The sequence below is a fragment of the Pleurodeles waltl genome, chromosome 10 (genome assembly GCF_031143425.1).
Source record: "Pleurodeles waltl isolate 20211129_DDA chromosome 10, aPleWal1.hap1.20221129, whole genome shotgun sequence".
Lineage (NCBI taxonomy): Eukaryota > Metazoa > Chordata > Amphibia > Caudata > Salamandridae > Pleurodeles > Pleurodeles waltl.
Window position 1 is genome coordinate 422,243,287 of NC_090449.1, and position 22,651 is coordinate 422,265,937.

Here is a 22,651-nt window from a genome sequence, read left to right on the forward strand (position 1 = left end):
TTGTGTCGAGACAGGACTAACCTGTGTCGGATTCATTTTCACCTTCTCCTGTATCAAACCTGTCGGACATGTACTGGTACTCAGTCTATTTTCGTCTATCGCATATGGCGGTGGACGATCATTCAGTAACTGATTAAGGAACTCATCATCATCTGAGTCATCTGCCTCTGTTCAGGGCTTTCTAACCTCTTTGTCTTTCGAAGGACTTTTGTCAGTCTGACGAGTGGCTTTCCTCCCTTTGTCTTCACCCTCCTGGGCTATCGCTGGAAACAGCATAGCTCCATCTATTGTCTCTCACCTCCAAACTCTCTGTGTGCACTATCCCAGCTAGCCTTTGCTAGTGTCTTTTCAGCTTTCCTCATTCTCCTCTCAAATTTCTGTTGCTGTTGCCGTATTGCCATTAGTTCCCAGATTGCTAACGCCAAAAAACTGTGCTGGTCTCGGAGGTGGCTTCAGATCATTTAGCACCCTCCAAAAATTTTCTAAAACCCTCAAATTAGAACGTTCCGTTTTCAGGAAACGCTAAGCATCCCTCTTTCTCAGTGGCTTTGCACCATTGCTTTAGCCAAAGACATGGCGCACCACCCTTCTCCTCCATTACAATATAAGCCGGCGTACCCTCTGGTGGTGTAACCTCCCCTACACTCGCGGTAATACATGCATCTCCCCTCAAAGCACTCTTTAAAGCCTTGAAAAATGTCATCTTTTACGTCTTTTATTTTGTTCACTATCAAATCAGAAGGTGACTTTAATTCCCTGAATTCTCTTCGCCTACCTTCTCAACCAATTGTCTCTCATGGACCGCTGCCAATCCGTGTGCGACCCTTCTCACTAACCAACCTATCCCAGCAGGGCTCCAATGATTTCACACTCACACACACTGCGGCTGACAAAGTCTTGCGCCTTGTCTTCCCACTCTCGATTCACACAAACTAATGCAATATATTGCGAGCACCAACCAAAATGAAACTCAAATTTGCCGGTTTACTACAGGAAGGGTAACACAATTGCTTCAGAACTTTACAAAGATTTCGCTTAGCCTCGGCCGCTACTCTCTCCTTCTCAGATCCCGCGCTCGCAAGCTAAATTTGACCCGCAAATTCTACTCTCGACTTGTCAATGGATTATTGTTCTAGTGCACTTTAGAACTCACCAAATCTCCATCGAAGTTTTCATTCACTCACTTTGACTCAAACTCGACTCGTCGACTTCACTATCGACCTATTAAACCGCACAAATTACAACATAAACCAAGTGTCTCATACACTTATCAATATACTCCGGAGTCTTAGACCACGCAGGGTCCGTACATCATCAACAACCATGTGGACAATTTTTTAGCACAAAGCACCACACTCACATGAAGTTCGCCGACTTCCCTACTCTCATACTGCGGAGTACGCCCACTCCTACTAAAACATCATCATCTGGCCTAAAATCCTCACAAACATCACCATTCACCTGCAATATGCATAAGCCGTGCAAGCGCAATAACCTACTCCATTCACACTGTCACTAGAACACCGAGAACATACTCAAACTCCCTTCAGCAAGCTCCGAGATCCCAGGAAAGTAACTTGGGACTTAGGGACACATCATCCCTCCAATTTACATCATTTGAGAAAGACAAAATCCACGAAACCCAATTTATTCGGTACACCTTGCTTACTACCAAACCCCTTCAACTCTACTAACATGACCTTTCACACTGGGGCCCCACAGGGCTGAACCCCATCAATATCTACCAAAACTGTTGACCTTTTGTACTGGGGCCCCAAAGGGCCAAACCATCCTCTGCTACCAAAAACTGTTAGTGCGTCAGAGCCTTAATAAGTAAACTTACAAGGGGACGCGTTAAGGTCGACAAACCTTTGGACCACGTTTGGGGACTTCCCAGTACGAGATATTTTCTTGGCATCACCAATCAATAAATCAATGAACAATCAATAATGGCAATTAGTAATCAATAAACAATCAGTAGGAATCAATAATTTGAACACACCATGCCCTTTCAGTCAAGAATAACCACACCAGTTTAGTTAAGTGTTAGGATGTTTATTTCCCTATTAGTTATAATCTAGTATCATGTCTATTAGTCTCAATAACAATAAACCACATCAGAAACAATCCAAATTAGTAATCAGAGTACAACTTAATCAAAGCATAAACTATATTCATTCACTATTTAGGCACATCATTAACATGAATAAACTAAGCAGAGTCTCATTAGTACATGGTTCAACAAAGCAAGAACTCAATCATTTGTCTATTTGCACAAGATATTAGTGAATGCCTTAACTAACCTCAAATAAGCATTAGCATGTTGGGCTTCATGCAAAACATTTTAGTGAACACGAATTTTGAAAACATCTATGCTAAGGCCTCTATCAAAATAGCAGTTTGTACCTAGAAAGAAAAGGCAAACAGACAATCACAATTTGCATCAGGTAGTTACCAATCCAACAGATCAGCAAACAGCGTCAGTCTTCGTCCTCAGTCGATTCACCATCAGCAGAAATAGGACGGGGCAAAGTCTCAAGGCAGCATAGCTAAGAAACATATAACTTCCCTCAGATAGAGGAGAAGTTAGCATCAGGCAAGAATGGGGTAGCGGATTGTTTTAAAGCACTCAGAATAAACTCAGGAAAATGTCCTAAAGCAAAGGGATGAAAAATGGAGATGGCGAAGAGGAATGAAGAAAAAAAGGCTAATTTCTTCTCGAGTCACGCCGTTAAGTCAAAACTGTCTAACTATTTCCTAATTCCTCATTGGATAAAGTTTGGTGCATTATTATCTCTGTCCAATAGTTCGGTAAGCACCTAACTAGAATTTTCCACAGTTCACAGTTCCCATGTCGTGAATTGGTCCATGTTATTGACGTCTTCAGCGGTTGGAATGTCAGGTAGAAAATGTTACATTTTGCGCTCCAGTCAGTGTCTTCATTGTCTTCTCCTAGTATGGTTAACCTTGCACCTATTACGAATTACACTGTTGCATCTAGCAAGAACACCGCCTTGAGCAAGTCGGTTCTCATGAGAAAGAATTGACTACGGCTACACACATAGAGCTCTTGGAAAAGTACAGCTTTGTGTCCTCCAAACCCTCGCTAAGCTAAAGCCCTTCTTGTTAAGTTAAGGAACTCTCAACACATAACTCTAATTATGATCTACTGATACAATTTCAAACATTATTGCATAAAATTCAGAATTAATAAGCCTTTTCATTAGTCTCCGTATACATTGGTAGTCACTCCCCGTGGGCACATTTCAACGCGTGTATTATTTTCTACGTTAACACATTTTCTATGCAGCTTCATTACACAATATTGCAAGTTTTTCGTTATTAATATTGTTTTTAAAAGACAAACTCCAACAGTGTGTGCAGGGAAGTGATGGCGGAATTTTCAAAGCACTCTTGACTCAGGTCCAAAGGATCTGACTGTCTTGCTACAAGGCCTCTAAGCTAGAGAGAGCGAGACTATGGGCTGTTGACAGAAGTGTGCTTGTGTGCATTGTTAGATTGGTGCTGGAAATACTTTTCTCTGTTTGTGGCTACCCAGCTTTCTCTTACTTTTATCTTGCACTGAACTCCACTCTTTGTGAACTTGCATAAAGGAGGGATGCCAGGTATGGACGTCAATTCACAGAAATGCCAGAGGTAGCGGAAGTGACAACACACACCTTTCGACTTCTACTTTTACTCACACACATACATACACACAAATTCACGCTTACATAAACTTTCTCACATAAATACACTCTACCTGCAAGCAGGCACACAACATACATTTAAAAGCATTTCTTTCTTTCTTCAGCTGCCATGGAAGGGCATATTCCAGTCAACTGTACTCCATTTTTATTACACTTATAGTGAATAATATATTATTAGTCACTATTAGTGTAATAACAATTTGGCAGAAAGCATAGAGAGTGGAGCCCGAACTGAAGTCCATAAGGACGAGCTGCCGCTGTGTTCCTGGCACTGAATTTGCCACCTCTGAGGCCAGGGATCTCAAAGGCAGTGCCAGGGGTACCAAAGGGCGAGCCAAGGGTCTCAGCTGTGACCCTTGGTGACCCCTAAATGACGTCCATGATGCCAGGGAGGACTTGGTACATAAATCATATCTTCTGTCAGAAGTGGGGAGGCAGGGGGATGGGCTGTGGAATCCTTTAAAACTACCCCCTGTCTCCCGAGTATGCACTGCTGCACTGCAGCGAGTCAGCATATGAAGAATTGTATCAATTTCTATCTGAGAACCTGAGAAACTCTAGAACATTGTGATTAACCCAAATGGTGTTCGGAGGGTGTGTGGGTGGTTCGGTAGCATGTACAAAGTCAAAAAATTGCAGAGGTAGTGAAGGTCTACACGGATCACTCAATATTGAGATTCATCACTGGCCCTTTCCTGGAGATTGTGGTAAAAGCTGGGATTCTGGGCCCTAACTTCAAACTTGACTTCAATGACCAAACTGCTGGCCTCACAGGTGAGGTAACAAAAGATGGTACAGTACTTGACGCCAAGATGGCTTCAGATGGCAGATGTCACAGATTAATTAGAACTGTGGTGAACATTCGAAAACAAGCTTTACAAATAGAATCATGAAAGGTGCCCTACGAAATAGCGAATTGAAGGACAAATAAAAAGGCTACTGTTCTCAATATCCAAGGTGACATGGAAGGAAAAGAGGAAGGGAAGGACAAGGCACATGTCTTTGGTGAAGATGGCAGCACAAGCAAAAGCAATAACAATAATAACACCAGCAGATCATGGGAGATTTCCTCTAAGCGAGTCTGCAGATTGAATGCCAAAGTGGAGAAGGAAGGGGTGGTTTAAGCTAGCTATCCTGCACAAGAGAAGCACCTGCTATTTGGCAGGTAAAGGGAGAAAAGAGAAGACATTAAACGAAAGGATATCAAAAGATAAAATGGTAAAATAGATAAACTAGTGCGTCTTGTTAGGACTAAGAACAAGCTGAAGGATGTTTGAGCTCTCATTAAAGATAAAGGAGAAATAAGAAAAGCACAATTGTGAGAGAGAGAAAAGCCAGGGAGCTATTGGTAAAGCTAACATTTTGCAGATGAAGTTGGAAAGTGGTATTACACGTTGCACTGAAGATAAATCGAAGGGAACCAACTTCCCTTCTACTCAGGACCATGCACAGACTATGTGTACTCACTGGTTTCTGGAAGACATAGCGGTGGAAAAAATCAAGACATATGGCAACATTGACTCTACTATTCCAGGCAATAACTGAGGAGGAGGGCCAAATAGGGCTGAAAGGTGAAATGCACCAAGCACAGGCAAATGATACAACAAATAGAATATGCCTGACTACCAGAGATCCAATGGCAATAACATTAGTTACATCATTTACTAATGTTGAGCAAATATTATCCCTCCATCAATAGCAATCACCCGCCCGCAAATGCAGAAGATACATGAAGAAGGGGAATTAGTGATAAAATATAGCCATCTAATCCAAATGTTTGGCAAAGAGGTGGTAACCAGTAAACTAAGTACCCTATTACAATTATATGAAGGCCATCACAAAACCATATTAGAATCACTTCAAAGATGAAATCTCTTGCTTTTACTGCTATGAGGCATGCCATACAGAGATAAAAAATGGCAACATTAGGGCTCGCATTAAGAACTGGGGGAGCGGTATTCCTGTGTGGGATACAACTTTGTCAGATCACAACTGGCCTGTTGTTCCTGCATGCTTTTTTTCCAGGTGCGAGAACACAAACCCAATTTTATGGCCACTAAACTGCATAAGACTGCAACAGAAATAAATAGGGTTCTGAGACACAAGTGACCGGCCAATAGACACCTACCACTTGTTCAACAACCCTTGCAGTGACTAGAGCACTACTAGGTGCAAAAAAGAGTAGGTAGAAGACATCTCTAAGCAATCCATGTAGAAGTTCTGCTCTTCTCCAAATTTTCTGCAAGCCAAGGATGGGAGACCTTGAATGCATGATTATGGCATGCTTTTAAGACCACAATATAAAAGAGGTAATTCTAGGGAAAGCTAGTGCTCAAATCATCAGGATGCTTCACTTTTGGATTTTCAAATATATGGAATTTTAAACTGCGCAGTGGACCTGGAAAGAGAAGCATGAAATCTGATTTCAATGGCAGAGGAATGCATGCCCATATTGTGCAACAGTCTAAACTTATAGTACTTTGGCAAGAACAGTTGAATGTACTAGACAAAGTGGAGGAGGCACATCCAGTTGTGACTTTATAATAAAAAGACAAAGAGAGAACTCACTATTGCATGTCTGAACACTTAAGGGAACTTGGTGGGAAATGATCATATGTAAGAGATAAATGGGATAGGTTATATAGTGGCATAAATACTGATTTAATCTATGATAAATTTATGACATGTAAGTTAGTGTGAAAAGGGATGAATATTTTGTAAGCATTTTTGAATATCTGTAATTTCGTAATTAGGCAGAGGCAGCGGAGAATTACCAAGTAGGCAGTACAGTTGTATTGGTTGGTCTTTACAGCACACGTTCTCTTATTGTAATGCCATACAACATATTCTTGAAGGGGAGGATAGGAGCACACTAACTTGACATCGAGGAAGGGAGAATTAAAAAGGGAGTTGGTGTTCAGACGGTGTGAGGGTGGTTGGGCAGCATATGCAAAGTAAAAAAAATAGAGAAGGTTGTGTAGGTCTATATGGATCACTCGATACTGAGAATGAAATATCCAAATTGAGATTTTCATTAGAGCATCTATTTACAGAGTAATTTATGACATTCTTTAAGATCTTAAATAAGGAATGACAGCGACTCAGTGGTTGCAGGAAACTGTTAAGCAATTGCTCAATTGTTTTATAATCAAAAACACTTTCTCAGTATGTTCTGGATTTTATTCTACAAAAGACAGTCTTTCTATGTTAGATGTGTTCGCTCAAGATATTGCCGGCGTGGTGGTCCTTTATGTAGTGATTTTAACCATATTTAGGATCAGAAGTTCGATTCTCATGATTCCCAACCATCTGAACATACGAGGAATGTATAATCGGGTATTTTCAGAATAATGGCTGTGGTAGGGCTGATGGATCCATAAAAAGGTTGTTGTATGGAGGAGTTTAGCTACATTTTTATATATGCCTACATAAGAAATACACACACCCCCATCTATATTTAATATCCCATGCAATATCAGGGAATTTAGATATTGATATTTACTCCAAATTATTTTTTGACCATAATCCTTTATCCATCTCTAGTCAGTAATATGAAAGCAGGTGAGTGAATCACAGTGGACATTTGAAAGGTCACTTCTGAAAGTTTTGTATTATAGTAAATATATCATTAAACATAGTACAGATTTTCTGGCATAAAATATTACAATAGCCTTAATCAGCAGTAGTTTGAAATACTCTAAAAGCTGTCATGGGAGGAGCCATATGTGACTATGCCATCTCGAAAAATAAAGAACGTCAGATTGTGTTTACAACTCTCAGAGTAAGTATGTGTTTTCAAGTCAGAGCAAGTAAATGCAGTCAGTTAGAGATTACTTAATGACCATTAGATTGATCTGCTCATGTTAACATACTGTGCTCAGTTATCTAGGTGGCTTACGAATAATGTTTCGGCATTATATTTACACCATATTCACACTGGTTATAGGAGTACATAGAGGCAAAGTGGTGGACATTATCTAAAATTAAGGAAAGTAAATCTGTTAATAAAATTAAGTCTAGCGAAAAGTACTGTGTGCTGTTCAAATTGTAAGACAGTTTCAGATATTCTTTCAATCCCTGTATCTGAAAGAAGATCAGTGCTTTGAAGCAAATGTAGATTCATATTTAAATGGAGTTCTGCTGAATGTCTTGACACCAGAGGGCAGACCCGGTCTGGGTGCTTCAGTTACTCTTAAGAAAGTCTGGGCTCCTATTAATAGCCCGTCTGATGGTAAGGCAACGGGCGAGGACTCTACCCAGTCAAATGTTATTAAACTTCTCATGTCATAGTAGTATCTCTATACTTGACCAACTAAAATTAGTTTCAAGGAAGATGGAATCCAAGCATCTTGAGATCGCATGCATATAGACCCTAATTACAAGTTTGGCAGATGGAAAAGCCCGCCTGCCAAAGTCCTGACAGAATGGCTGGCGCCTTTGTGGCAACCACCCCAGCAGAACTATTAGGAGTTTCCTACTAGGTTGGTGGGCGGAAACCTCAGTTTCCGTCCACCAGCCTAGTGGGAACCAGGCTATAGTATTGTCTCTGGCTCGTAATCGACCCGGTGGCAATGCTGTAGCCCGCAGGGTGCACCAGCACCCATACAAAGTTCACTGTCTACCTTACATTGTGATGGTGCTGGGCCTGCACTGACCATGCCAACTGCATGGGTAGTGCAGGGGCGCCCCTGGAGCTCCCCTGCACCTGTTCACCGCCATGAAAAGGCTGCAGAGAACAAGATCATACTCCGCAGGGGAGCGCTGCGATCTCCACCACCACCTGGCTGTGGGGATCATGAATCCCGGCTGTGACGGTGGAACCCTGGCGGTCTGACCACCAGGGTCTTAATGTTGCAGTCAGACCGCCACAACAGCGGCAATCCTGACCTTAGTGTTTTTCTTTATAAAGTACAAGCCTGCTGATGACAAGAGATCATACTGACCCATTTCTCTGATTAATTCAGATGTCTATTTTAAAATGTTGCATCTTCATCTTAGTAAAGCGGTTTTAAACACTGCTTTACAACAACAGTATGGATTTACACATGGTAGAGATAGCACCGTGCATGTGTTTATGGCTAATTGATATGAGTTAAATGCTTTGCAATGGGGTGAAATACATTTACTGAAATTCATGCAATGTTCGAGTTACTGTGGGCTGGATTTGACAAATATTTGTAAATCTGGGCATTTTTAAACAAGTTCAGTGGTGGATAATTAGGTATGGACATATTCTCTTTAAAAGAACTGTCAAGTGCTGGGCACTTATCTGTCAGTATCAAAATCTTTTATCAGTTGCTTTAGAGATACACATGGATGATATCAAAGACATGGCAACTGAGTGGGCTCATAGATTAAGCACAGATATTTATATTACCCTGCTCATGTAGACTATCAATTTTAGCTTAAATGTTCTCAGAGCAGCATATATGCAACCACAATATTTTCAAACAACTAATTTGCTGGGACGTTATTCTGAATGTTCCAGATGTGATTTGGAAGGTGCACATGACTGTTAAAGGTACTGCTCTGAGCAAGTTGTGTGAGACAATTACCCAGACGATAAGCGATATTCCTCATACTGACCTTGTTTTGGCCACCTGTAAAATAAAGTTTGGCGTGGGTGAAAATATTTTGAATCTGAATGTTTTATCATCATCTTCGTCCATCTGTGCATGGGAAAATATTGGATTGATGCTGAAACTCTCTATTTTGATCCATGGTGAGCATCCTTCAAATACATGAAATAGAACATAGTGATTTTTAGGGTAAAGGGCTATGTGGACAAATACAAGAGGATTCTTTTGTAGATTTGTTGACTCAAGAGTCAATAATCCATGATTTATTTACTGCTGAGAATATTCCGGGATACTGTTCATACTTAATTGGCGTTTGTCTAATTGTATATGTAATATTATATATGTCATGCTAAAGAATACATGTTTTTTTCTGTTTTCTAGAGTATAATAAAAGAATCCACCATATTTTCTATTGGTTCATAGAGTACTGGAAATGTTGAAATCATACTCGATTTTTTATTTTGAATAGAATATGTTGGTTTCATATAGAACTAAATTGGAGACTTTCCCCCACAAAGGGCTATAAAACCCTCTAGTTCAGAGTAAACAATGAAAAGTTATCTTTCCAGGATGCCTACTATAGACTAAAAGATGATCCCTGTAACGGTATAGTACCCGTCCTACTTACCAGGAATGTGACGCAAGCCTCTGGCTGCAGCTCTGATTAAGGTTATAGAGCTAACTTGTAATAAAGCTAGCGTTGGGGACATATGTTTTGTTTTCTGTCCTCATGATAAACCATGTATGACCTGAGGTACAAATCAATATTATAGTCACAAAGGTACCATTTTGACCCCTGTGACCGAAAAATAGCGATTTTAAATGTACAACGCCAAAATAACGATTCTGTAACATATTACTAAATCGCTCTTTAGGTGTCAGACTGAATACAGGATCAGTATTTAGAAGGTGCGTGTAAAGGGTGTCCCTTCTATATATTGGTTCCTTTATGCATGTATTAATTTGTGTAACTGAAATCCAAATGGATGGTAATCATACGCAAACGGGAAGGGATCCCCCAGGGACTCTTTCCCCCTTGTGAATGTCAACAAAAACATATTTAGAAGTGGTCTTTAAGACCATTGCCTGTTCCTAAGAAAAAGTTAGTAAAATTACCCTTTTGCTTTTTATGAAAACGGGCTTCATTTTAAAAAATGATTGTTTTATTTAAAAGGAGTCACAGACATGGTGGTCTGCTGACCCCAGTAGGCCACCTTGCCTGTGACGCTAACTAATCGTAGTAGGCCTCAACCTTTGTTTACCTAATGCATATTAATGAGGTAGATCGAATTGCTACCCACCATGAGTCTGTAATTTGTGATCCATCCTGTTAATTCAAAGGTTGGTTCACAAAATACCAACACTTTCAGTATAAGTTGGTGAACAAATGGCACCCACTTCCACTTTGTAGTTTCCTAATAAGAATTCGCAAATTAATTACAATTTTTATTAGGAATCTTTGTCCATTAGGTGCTATGTTTATATTTCAAACTAACTACCTATGCTGTGTTTATTTACATTTTGTGTAATCTTAGGTCACGTGGTGAATCAATTTCTGTGCAATCCTTGTTCATCTAGGTCGTAACAGCTTTACTAGTCCAGGAAGGAAATTCCTTCATGAAGAAGAATAAGCACAGCCAAACAATTCAGTCAGTATGTGTTCCCGTGTTACTGCATCATATCAAGTAACCTTCTTTCTGGAATGCCAAACTACCAAAAAAGTGTAGGCTTGTGAATGCACTGGGCACTGGAGAAACAAATATGAAAAGTCGTGTGAAAAAAACATCTAGGAACACACTGTGGACTCAGCACAGGCAGAATTCATAAAAATCTTTCATGGCTGAAACTCTAACATTGGTTTAGGCTTAAAGAGGTACATTTTGATTATCACCTACATAAAAGGCCACCACTAGGTTACATTAGGAGGCCAATCTGAATGCTAACCAGGATGAAAACCAACTCCCAGGTTAGACGTTAACATGGCAATCAGTTTTCCCACTAGCATGAATGTTAACCCCAATGTAAAGCCTAGAGATTTCAACAAACCTTCTTACCTGGATGAAAGCCCACCACCAGGTTAGGGCGAGCTGCCTGCTTACTCTCCACGAGGGTCTCCCAGAAAACATGGTACAGACCTCTGTAGCTGCTCAGATAAACTCTCCCACGTGGTCCAAAGGCTGCCAGAGGTGGCCTCATGAGAGGCCCATCCACCACTTCAGGTCCAACCATCACAACTTCAATGCCTTGGTTCCCTGGAAACATCTGTGCTAGTTCATCGTAATCTGTCACCCTGGTGTTCAGAGTTTCGATGTGGGAGGCCCCCACCACATGCACTGTGATGGGACCAGCGTATGGGTCAACGTTGAAGGCCTTTAGCCCAAAGCCGATAGTCAGTGGCCGGGAGAGGAAGTCTGACATCAAGCGCTTTACTGATTCCAGAAGGTCCTTCTCTTCTGGCCGTGGTTTTCCAGCATTGGCCCACAAGATGTTCATGTAACGTCCAGTCATTATGTTGTCCAGTTTCTCTTGCAGGGAATCCTGCATGGAAAACCAGTCATTCCAGCCAGTCACTTCAGTGACAGGTTTTTCCCAGTGTTCCGTGGGAAATGGTATGTCTCCTGCAAAGGAAGGAGAGTTCAGAAAGTTAGCTTCAGAAGTTACAAGCATGAGGAGAAGGTGAAGTGTAATGGACATTATCCTGTCCTAACTTAACTGGGCAATTTTTTCAGTGAGTCTCTTCTGCATCAAGGTTAATTTATATTTGTGCTTTAAACATGGTGTGCAAATAACAGCTCAGTTGTATCCCAACAGACATATTTCTTAAGGGATCGGACCATTTGTAAGAACTCTTATTTGTGGCAGGTCGACTTTTTGTTTCCTTGAGACTCATGTGAATGAGCTATAGTTTACCCTGGTTTGGTACTGAGAAGTATGAAGATGTTGGAGGTGGTGGTGGGGTTGTACCTTTTCTGAACTTGGAATGAAAACTTTACACCTTCACAAAGGTTGCAAAGTTTTTTCAAGTTTACACTTCCAAGTGAAAATCATAATTTTTGAGACAATTTATGGCATATGTATTCTTATTTAACAGTAGTAAACTTGTTGTGCATAAGATATACTTCTCAGGTAACGCTATTACCGGGGCCCTGGAGAGGGAAGATCTGATGCCCCAGTGTTCGGTGTTCGTTGTCTGTAATGATTTTGCATTAAAAATGAGGCATAACCTAGATGTTGGTGCTTTCCTCACCAAATGCTGCATGTTCTGCTGTTTACTGACTTTTACCCGTGCTTAATTTGTGCAAGAGGTTGCAGGTGCTGGCCCTAATTTTGGGGTATTTTTTTATCATCATACTTTGGCCCAGAGAAAAAGAGAGGGAAAGGCATTAAAGGAAGAAAAGATGAGAAACTGAAAGAAAGTTAGATACAGAGGGAGAAAGTAGGGATGAAAAAGAATCTGCAAGAGTGAGCTAAAGAAGCAGAAGTGTAGGCTGATGCAAAAGAGAGGCATATGATGGTATCAAAACAAGGCAGCCTTAGTAAATGCCAAAGCCTGCACTGGGCAGGAGCAGAGGAGAGCTCTTAAGAAAATCTTTCAGCACATACACTTATTTTTTAGAAACTAGGCACTGCCTTCTTTCTCCTCTGCCTCTACTTCGTGTTGAAATGTACATGAGGAAAATTGCAAAGATGCAGATTACCACACTTTACTGGATGTGATAAACACAATTTATAATTCAGATCCTTGTGTAAAATGGGTTTACACTTGCTCTGAAGTATCTGGTCCCCTTGTAATCAGGACCTTAGTGCGATTTTCCTGTGCAGTACAATTATGTACAGGCAAGCAGGCGCGGCTCCTCTGCTTAGGCGGAGGAGCGTCACCCCCGCCAGCAGCAGCAGCTGCCAAACTTTTACAATAAAACGATAATAAACTATGTTTATTATCATTTTATTGTAAATAAAAGGGTGGGACCATGGGCTGTGACAAGCACGAAGGAGGAGTGCAGAGCACTCCCCCTCAGTGCGCATGTATGTTTGGCTGGCCGTCTTGGGCCGGCCAAACACACATGCCCACTAGGCTCTCTCCAACCCTGCACTGTGTTGCTGGGTTGGGGACAGCAGGCAGAGGCTCCCACTCTGCCTTGGAGCGCCCTGGCTTGGCGCTTGACCAATCTGAATGCTGCTGTCATGCTGCCAGTAGCATGACAGCAGGGTTCAGATTGGCCGCAGGGCAGGCTGGGAGCCTCTGCCTGGGGCTGCAGTGAAGGCAAGAGGAGCGGTGCAGTGGTGGCATTGATGATTCAGGTAAGTGGTGTTGTTTTTTATTAAACTAATTTTTCTCCTACCTCATCCCCCGGAACACGCCTCCACGCCCCCTAACCACACCGCAAGCCGCTCCTGCAGGCAAGCTTTGCAAAAGATAACCTTACAATCTGCATACATTTTCAAGCCTGAAATGGTTTAATTATAGTGAAAATTATTTCGATATGTAGTGTGCACATTATCTTGCAATGCAGGAAAAAAAACTCTACAGTGAAGGCACCATGGAAACTTATCAGATTTTGCAGAAGAGGGAAATAGGGAGTGTCACAAAACTTTAACAGACAAAAAATGTGCACACCCCTAGATTTAGTCATTCTCTGGGACTAGTTTCCTGAGAGTCTTCTCAATCCATCTCATTTTGTTTGGGTTCTTACCAGTGAAAACTAGCCATTCCACTAGGCGGTCTGTGGCAGCCAGCTGCAGCTTCTTGCAAAACTTTTTGTGGATTGGCCAGTTAGCTCGTTGGCACTCAGAGCTACAGTAGTAAACATTCTGGCACCTGTAGAGGAAGATGAGAAGAAACAGGAAAGGGAAACAGTGAAAAATATGATAAACCGCTAGAGAGTAGATAGTTCGTTAATGGTCCCTTTTGAGCCCTTTATATCGCTGGTCCACTGTGCATCTCTCCAGGAGACTCTGATCCTGTTCATGTTGTTTATTTGGTTTTCAGCATATACCTTTTACTGATATCTCTTAGTCTATTCTGAATATTTTAAATCAAACCCATCCTTATGTCACCAGCCAAATACACCTATAGTGCAAATCTAACTGTCCATCACAGGAAGTCTTTCACTAACCCACATAGGACTACTATGTCAGGGGTCCTTGGCACAGGAGACTCTGAACATCCCGAACTGTGGATGGAAGCAAAGAAACAGCTTTATATAAATTCTAAGGGGATCGTATTGCACAGAAACGTAAACTTTGGCAGAATAATCATCTTCAAGATGTTTGACCTCCCAATAAGAGACACTGGAAGACCTGCCCACACCCTTAACAGTTTCCTAGTGGCAACTAATGCCTTATTAAAACTAACCCGGGGAACATTGTCCAGTTTAGCCATAACCTACACCCCCAGATACCGTATTTCCTTTTTAATCAACGAGTTACTATAAGTAGTATTCCAACACAATATCTCAGTTTTTTGTTGGTTTACCAGATACCCTGACACTCTTCCAAACACCTTCAAAGATAGTAAAATGTTTGGTAATGACACACCTAAGTCCCTTGTATATATCATTAGGTCATCTGCATAGAGTGCTACTTTCTTCTCCTAACCCTTATATTGGAAAGATAAAATATTTGTCTAATCCCACTCGCCACTCTGTCTAATCCCACTTGCCAAAGGCTCAATATAAAGATCAAACAAAAGAGGAGAGAGTGGACAGCCCTGGCGAGTGCCCTGTCCAATTCTGACTTGCTGAGATTACCATTAATCAGCACTTTAGCCAGGGGGTTCTTATATAACAAACTAATTGCTCTAGAAAAAGTATCTCCTAGCTTATATCGGCCAATAACCATATACAGAAAAGACCAGCTCACCCGATCAAATGCTTTGGCGACGTCAAAGGTGAGCACCACCAAAGGTAGAGCCTCCTGGGTGGCCAAATCAATAGAGCCTAATAAATCATGCATTAACTCGGAGAACTGTCTACCTTTAATAAAGCCTTTCTGGTCCTCGTGGACCAATGAAGCAACCACCGTCTCTAATCCTTTAGATAATATGTGTGTGTAGATTTTGTAGTCCGAGTTTAATAATGAAATGGGTCTGTAAGACTCACAATGGGATAGGTTTTTGTCTGGTTTTAAAATTAAAGTAATAATAGCTTCATCCCAAGTCTTTGGCAGGTCTCCACCCTCAACAAAAAGGTTATTAACTAATTCCAACAAGATTGGGGTTAATTCATCCTTAAGTAAAATATAAAGCTCGTTTTGTAAACTGTCGGGACCAGGTGCCTTCCCCCTTTTTAAACTTCTAATAGCCTCATTCAGCTCCATCATATCCATCTCAACTTCTAGCTTGTGTCTTGAATCTTTGTCTAGGCAAGGAAATTAACTTTTGCCCAGAAAGTCTTCAATTTGCTCCGTTGTGGCCTTTGAGTCTTCTGTGTATAGCTCCTGAAGAAAGGAGGTAAAAGCATGTTCTATTTCGTCATCCCTCACATAACTAAGACCTGTATCTTTGTTCGTGATTGATTGAGGTCTGGTTTCAAAAGCTACAAGGGGAATTATCTTCATTTGTGTGGGCATCTAGAGGGGTTTGCATTGCACGGAAGAAATTATGTAAGAGAAAGAGATACATAGGGACAGCGAGTCCTGATCTTTATAAGTATTATCTAGCTTTTCAGGTGAAAAATGTAAGAAGACTACTGAATGAAAGCTCTAGTTTTACCCCTGGATTTAAGGCTATGACCAGCCACCTCCAGGAAGCAGGGGAGCATTTTCTATTTCAATTTGGCCACCCAAAGAGGCATATTTATACTCTGTTTGCACCGAATGTGCGTCAAAAATTTTGACACACATTCAGCGCAAACCTTGCCCCATTTTTAAACTATGATGCCCGACCCCGCGGACGTCAAAAAACCTCCATGTGTGTCATTTTTTGGATGCGGCAAACCGCCTTGCATTAATGACATGCAAGGTAGGCATTCCCGTCAAAAAAATGACTTTAAGGCCTGTGCACCTTATTTATACTCCGGCATCATTTTCAAGCACAGGAGGGGGTGGGCCTTAAAAAACGGCACACAGCCTGATGTGCGCCGTTTTTTAACGCCTGGGTGAGGGAAGGCGTTAAGGGACCTGTGGGCTCACTTCCAGGGTCTCAGACCATGGATGCAGTCCAGATGTGCCCTTCCCTGCCCCCAGGGACACCCCTTGCCACTCTCACCCACCCCAGGAGGACACCCATGGATGGGGGGACCCATCCCAGGTAGGTACAGGTAAGTTGAGGTAAGTCATATTTTTTTCTTTTTTAAAGTGGCATTGGGGGGCCTAATTTGGGCCCCCCTACATGCCACTGTTCCCAATGGGCATGCCCAGGGGACAGAAGTCCCCTGGGCATGGCCATTGGACAAGGGAGCAGGACTCCTGTCTTTGCTAAGACAGAAGTCATTTCAATGGGGGTTGTGTGTCAAAAAATGGCACAAGTCTGGTTTGAGCCAAGATTTTTGACTCAAACCTGACTTGCACCATTTTTTGACGCACAACCCCCATTTTCCCCTACGCCGGCGCTGCCTGGTTTGAGTCATTTTTTTTTACTCTGACCAGCCCGCAGCACCGGCTAACGTCAATCCTTAAATATGGCGCCCATGTGGCGTGTAGGAATGACATTAGACGGTGGTAAATCTTTTGACACAAACCAGCGCCGGCGCTGGTTTGCGTCAAAAAGTATAAATATGGGCCATAGTACTTTAAGAAGATAAGGCTGAAGTGTCTGGGGTGGCGTGCAAGGTATGGTTTCAGGTCCGGAAAGTCTATGGGATACCCTACTATAGTAATCTGGCCCCTGTTTGGGGGTCACCGGGTACCCCGGAATGTTTTCAAGACAAACTATCTCTTCCTCTAAAGGAGAAGGGGTTGGTGAAGTGGGGTCAATTTCTGGAGAACCATGTCTTGCTGCCTTGGTCAGAATTTAGTGAGCAATTGGGGGGTGTCTTTTCAAAATTTAAATATTATCAAATGGCATGTTGGGCAAGGGCGCTACCGAAGGAAGGGCACGGGCAAGAGGAGAACATCTGGGAAGAGAGTTTGGCACTGAGTCATATCCTCCGCAAGGAGGTTGCTTTATGGTACTGGATGCTGATAGAAGTTGGCGAGGAATCCCCCCCTCTGCCAGAGAAGAAATGGGGACAGGATTTGCCATCACTGGATGTTACTAATCTCTGGCAAGTATCAATGTCTATGTTTTGGGATACAGTGAAATCTGCCTCTTTAAAGAAACATCATTTGTTCACCTTGCACAGGGTGTACTGGACGACGAAGAAGTTGACAGCCTTGGGGAGACTTAAGAAGAATTGCCCCCATTGTAGCGAGGAGGGAGTGGATGACCTCCATATGTTTTGGCAATGCCCAATGTTTCATCAGTTTTGGCAAGTTGTGGGTAACGAAAACACTCAGGCAATAAGCGCAGTAGTTAAAGTATGCCTGCCACTAGTAATATTTGGGGTGGTGGGTGGGGAAGAATTGAGTCGAAAGCTACAGCGCTATCATAAATATTTGTTATTTGTGCTAATTCTCTTGGCGTGCCGGGAAATATGCCTAAAATGGATTCCCCCTTGGCTCCGACAGTACATGGCGGAAAGAGATCAGTTACGAACTTGTGCCGTCTTGAACAAAATACTCCCCTAAAGAAAAGGGATAGATTCTGGACACTTTGGGAAAAGAGGCACATAACTCCAGATGGGCTTTCATAAGGCATGCCCAATGATTAAGAGCTCTACAAGGCCTTCCTCTGGAGGTATGCTGAGTTAGGTGGTTACCTGACCCCTCTTAGAGGATCCAAAGAACTGGGTATGGCTTTGCCTTGTGTGGTTTGGTGAGCAGAGGAGGCGGTCTCTAAAGGACCTTTTTCGACCCGGTGGTATTGGTCTGAGATCTGGCCTAGCTGCACTCGTAGCCAACGTGAACACACCATGAGGACAAACAAAAAAAAAAGAAAAAGAAACAGCTTTATCCTTATCATCACTGGAGTCCTCGTGGAATGCTGCACACACTATTTTTAGAACTGGTATTAACCAAGACCTTTTGAATTTACTAAAATGTCATATATTCTTACTTATAGAGGCTTCAGCTAGCCCTCTTTTTCCATTGGTTTACTGCTCTGCCATTTAAATATTTTTTCACCCCACTAACGCTTACACCATAGGGTAATGTGCCAGTCTACTTTAGCCATCGGCTGACTTCAATGTTAGTGCTGGCCTTCTGTTCTTTTGCAAGGAGAAAATCCTTGCACAAAGTAGTTCCCTTCAGTAAGGTGAACTACTCCGGCAATATGTGCTTTTCTTTTTTAGACTAAAGCATATATTTATAGTTAGCCAATATTTTTAAATTGACAGGAACTCAGCAAAGTCTGGTTGAATGCTCGCAAGTTCCTAAAGGAGCTTTATGTTTCGTTGGTGTTGGGCCAAAGGTCCTTCTGATATGGTTCCACTGTGCTTCCTTATCTCTCTTTGATTTATGATCCACTTGGTATTTTTCTTGCTCAGGAAACTCATATTACAAGCTTTCTCAGAAAAAACTCCAGCTTTTTAAAATACTGGTCTCTCTGCAGAGTGCCAGATTCTGTACTATCCACTCAGACGAGGCTGTGGGAACTTGTCTGCCTATGGGACACCTTGCGCTGAAGCAATTACCAACTACTTTAATTTCTTCCTGTGCCTTGAATGGAGGAAGGTAAATCAGTGCTTGCCCTATTTGTGGTAATAAGTTTAGTCTGTTTCATGTGGTGAAAGGCCTGGGTGTAGATGTACTTGAAAGTGATTAGTGTGCCTCCCTGCAATCAAAGACAACCCATCCTGATTGGACACTGAATTTCTCTCCAAATGCTCCAAGTTTGTGATAAATAAATACTAAAGCTTTAGCCATGCTTCTTGTGCTACCAATTAGCTGAAAGAGAAGCTCTGAGTGTCCGTCAGAGGATGGGGTAAACACTCTACAGAACGTATTGAGGAGATACATAATCTCAAGCCTGAGACCAGGCCAGGACCCCAGAGAATTCCCTGCAGCTGAATCTGTGGAAACATCAGGATGGTCAACTGCCCTGTTGTGGAAACAACTCAGGCATGACTACATAACCAGACCTGAGACCCAGCTTGTTAGACCTGTTATCCTTAGGGTGGCCTTACCCCAGACCTCTTGCCTTTTAACTCCTGTTTTTGCTTCTGCATCTTTTTGCTGGCCTTAGGACTCTGAGCTCCTTACCACTGCTAACCAGTGCTAAAGTGCATGTGCTTCTCCCTAGACATGGTAACAAAGCATGAAAGCACATTGAGGACATTAATAACAACCTTTCTGCGGTGGCATTTGATTCTCCCCCCCACCCTACTGTATGCCCACAAATCAGTTCCTAGCAATGTTCCATTTAGCTACAATGAGCCCCAGTGACCACCATAACTGCATCATTCATGTCACCTCAGTCTCCCTCTAGATGTTCAGGAGGTATAACTTCACCAAAACAGTGAAGGTGTTCCCAGTGACTGCGCTCATGCATCCCACCACCTCCGACTAGTAGGTTTGAATTATGGGGCAGGCCCACAGAGTGTGATAGAATGTGCCAGTATGCCCACATCTGTGACTGCAGTTCTCCCCCTGCACAAACTATTCTGAACCATAGGGACTGGGAGTAATAGATTGTGTGGAGTGTCTTGAATTGTACTAGGCAGAATCCTGCCTTCATAACAACCTCCCTCTGGGATGCCAAGGCCTCTACAGGCCTGTACTCACTCATCATCCTCTAATTCTCCTAGGTTTTGTACCCATGTCTCTGTCAAATGAGTCAAGGGGTCGAGTGTTGTTAACTAGTTTCCGATGTGTTAGGGAGGTTGCTTTCTGGGGCAAGGGCCCATCCAGTAGTCTGTCTTCTAAGGATGAGGCCTCGGGCAGAGGGATGCCCTTGGATAATATTGCCATAAGTAGTTGACGTATCTGTAGATATTGGTGGACCTTTGTCGGGGTTAGCTGGTACTCTTGACTGAGGCCTGACAAAGGGATAACTTCCCCATTCACCCAGAGGTCCCCCACCCTGTGTCAAACCCTGGTTAGGTGCTCAGGGTACCCAGTGCTGCACTATCACCTGACATACAGTACAACAGTACTGCTTAAAGGAAAACAGGATGCAAAACAAAAAAAAACAAAAAAGTTTCCTTTTCATTTTTTTAGAGCAGGCAGTGGTCCGTGAGAAAAAATGTTTGCGCCCCATTCACAAAGAAGAAGGGGTCTCTTGGGGACCCCTTCCCGTTTGCGAATGGGTTACCACCAATTTGAAATTGGTGGTAACTGTGATTGTTTTGCGACAGCATTCCTGGTCGCAAAACAATCATGCATCCCCCTGCGACTTGCTATTAAGAAGGTGTGCCCTTGGCACACACCTTCCTAATAGCGAGTCACAAATCCTATTATCCCCTGGGCATGGCCATTGGGGTGGTGTGAGAAAGTAGCCTCTTTCTAGCCTTGTTACCCCCACTTTTGGCCTGTTAGTGAGTGTATGTCAGGGTGTTTTCACTGTCTCACTGGGATCCTGCTAGCCAGGGCCCAGTGCTCATAGTGAAAACCCTATGTTTTCAGTATGTTTGTTATGTGTCACTAGGACCCTGCTAGTCAGGACCCCAGTGCTCATAAGTTTGTGGCCTATATGTATGTGTTCCCTGTGTAGTGCCTAACTGTCTCACTGAGGCTCTGCTAACCAGAACCTCAGTGGTTATGCTCTCTCATTGCTTTCAAATTGTCACTAACAGGCTAGTGACCAATTTTACCAATTTACATTGGCTTACTGGAACACCCTTATAATTCCCTAGTATATGGTACTGAGGTACCCAGGGTATTGGGGTTCCAGGAGATCCCTATGGGCTGCAGCATTTCTTTTGCCACCCATAGGGAGCTCTGACAATTCTTACACAGGCCTGCCACTGCAGCCTGAGTGAAATAACGTCCACGTTATTTCACAGCCATTTTACACTGCACTTAAGTAACTTATAAGTCACCTATATGTCTAACCTTTACCTGGTAAAGGTTAGGTGCAAAGTTCCTTAGTGTGAGGGCACCCTGGCACTAGCCAAGGTGCCCCCACATTGTTCAGGGCCAATTCCCCGGACTTTGTGAGTGCGGGGACACCATTACACGCGTGCACTACATATAGGTCACTACCTATATGCAGCTTCACAATGGTAACTCTGAATATGGCCATGTAACATGTCTATGATCATGGAATTGCCCCCTCTATGCCATCCTGGCATAGTTGGCACAATCCCATGATCCCAGTGGTCTGTAGCACAGACCCTGGTACTGCCAAACTGCCTTTCCTGGGGTTTCACTGCAGCTGCTGCTGCTGCCAACCCCTCAGACAGGCATCTGCCCTCCTGGGGTCCAGCCAGGCCTGGCCCAGGATGGCAGAACAAAGAACTTCCTCTGAGAGAGGGTGTTACACCCTCTCCCTTTGGAAAATGGTGTGAAGGCAGGGGAGGAGTAGCCTCCCCCAGCCTCTGGAAATGCTTTCTTGGGCACAGATGTGCCCAATTCTGCATAAGCCAGTCTCCACCGGTTCAGGGGACCCCTTAGCCCTGCTCTGGTGCGAAACTGGACAAAGGAAAGGGGAGTGACCACTCCCCTGACCTGCACCTCCCCTGGGAGGTGTCCAGAGCTCCTCCAGTGTGCTCCAGACCTCTGCCATCTTGGAAACAGAGGTGCTGCTGGCACACTGGACTGCTCTGAGTGGCCAGTGCCACCAGGTGACGTCAGAGACTCCTTCTGATAGGCTCCTTCAGGTGTTGCTAGCCTATCCTCTCTCCTAGGTAGCCAAACCCTCTTTTCTGGCTATTTAGGGTCTCTGTCTCTGGGGAAACTTTAGATAACGAATGCAAGAGCTCATCCGAGTTCCTCTGCATCCCTCTCTTCATCTTCTGCCAAGGAATCGACTGCTGACCGCGCTGGAAGCCTGCAAAACTGCAACATAGTAGCTAAGACGACTACTGCAACTCTGTAACGCTGATCCTGCCGCCTTCTCGACTGTTTTCCTGGTGGTGCATGCTGTGGGGGTAGTCTGCCTCCTCTCTGCACTAGAAGCTCCGAAGAAATCTCCCGTGGGTCGACGGAATCTTCCCCCTGCAACCGCAGGCACCAAAAAGCTGCATTACCGGTCCCTTGGGTCTCCTCTCAGCACGACGAGCGAGGTCCCTCGAATCCAGCGACTCTGTCCAAGTGACCCCCACAGTCCAGTGACTCTTCAGTCCAAGTTTGGTGGAGGTAAGTCCTTGCCTCCCCACGCCAGACTGCATTGCTGGGAACCGCGACTTTTGCAGCTACTCCGGCCTCTGTGCACTTCCGGCGGAA

At 43.2% G+C, this 22,651-nt stretch overlaps 1 protein-coding gene across 2 annotated transcripts in view; it reads right to left on the reverse strand.

The window, feature by feature from the left end:
- MSS51 (MSS51 mitochondrial translational activator) overlaps positions 1 to 22,651 on the reverse strand; it is a 339,755-nt gene that overhangs the window by 99,800 nt on the left and 217,304 nt on the right. For both annotated transcript variants that reach the window (XM_069210674.1, XM_069210673.1), the window contains 2 exons: positions 13,984 to 14,108; positions 11,344 to 11,907 (listed from right to left, as the gene is read on the reverse strand). In XM_069210674.1, the coding sequence (XP_069066775.1) occupies positions 11,344 to 11,907; positions 13,984 to 14,108 (689 nt within the window). The remainder of the gene's footprint in view (positions 1 to 11,343; positions 11,908 to 13,983; positions 14,109 to 22,651) is intronic.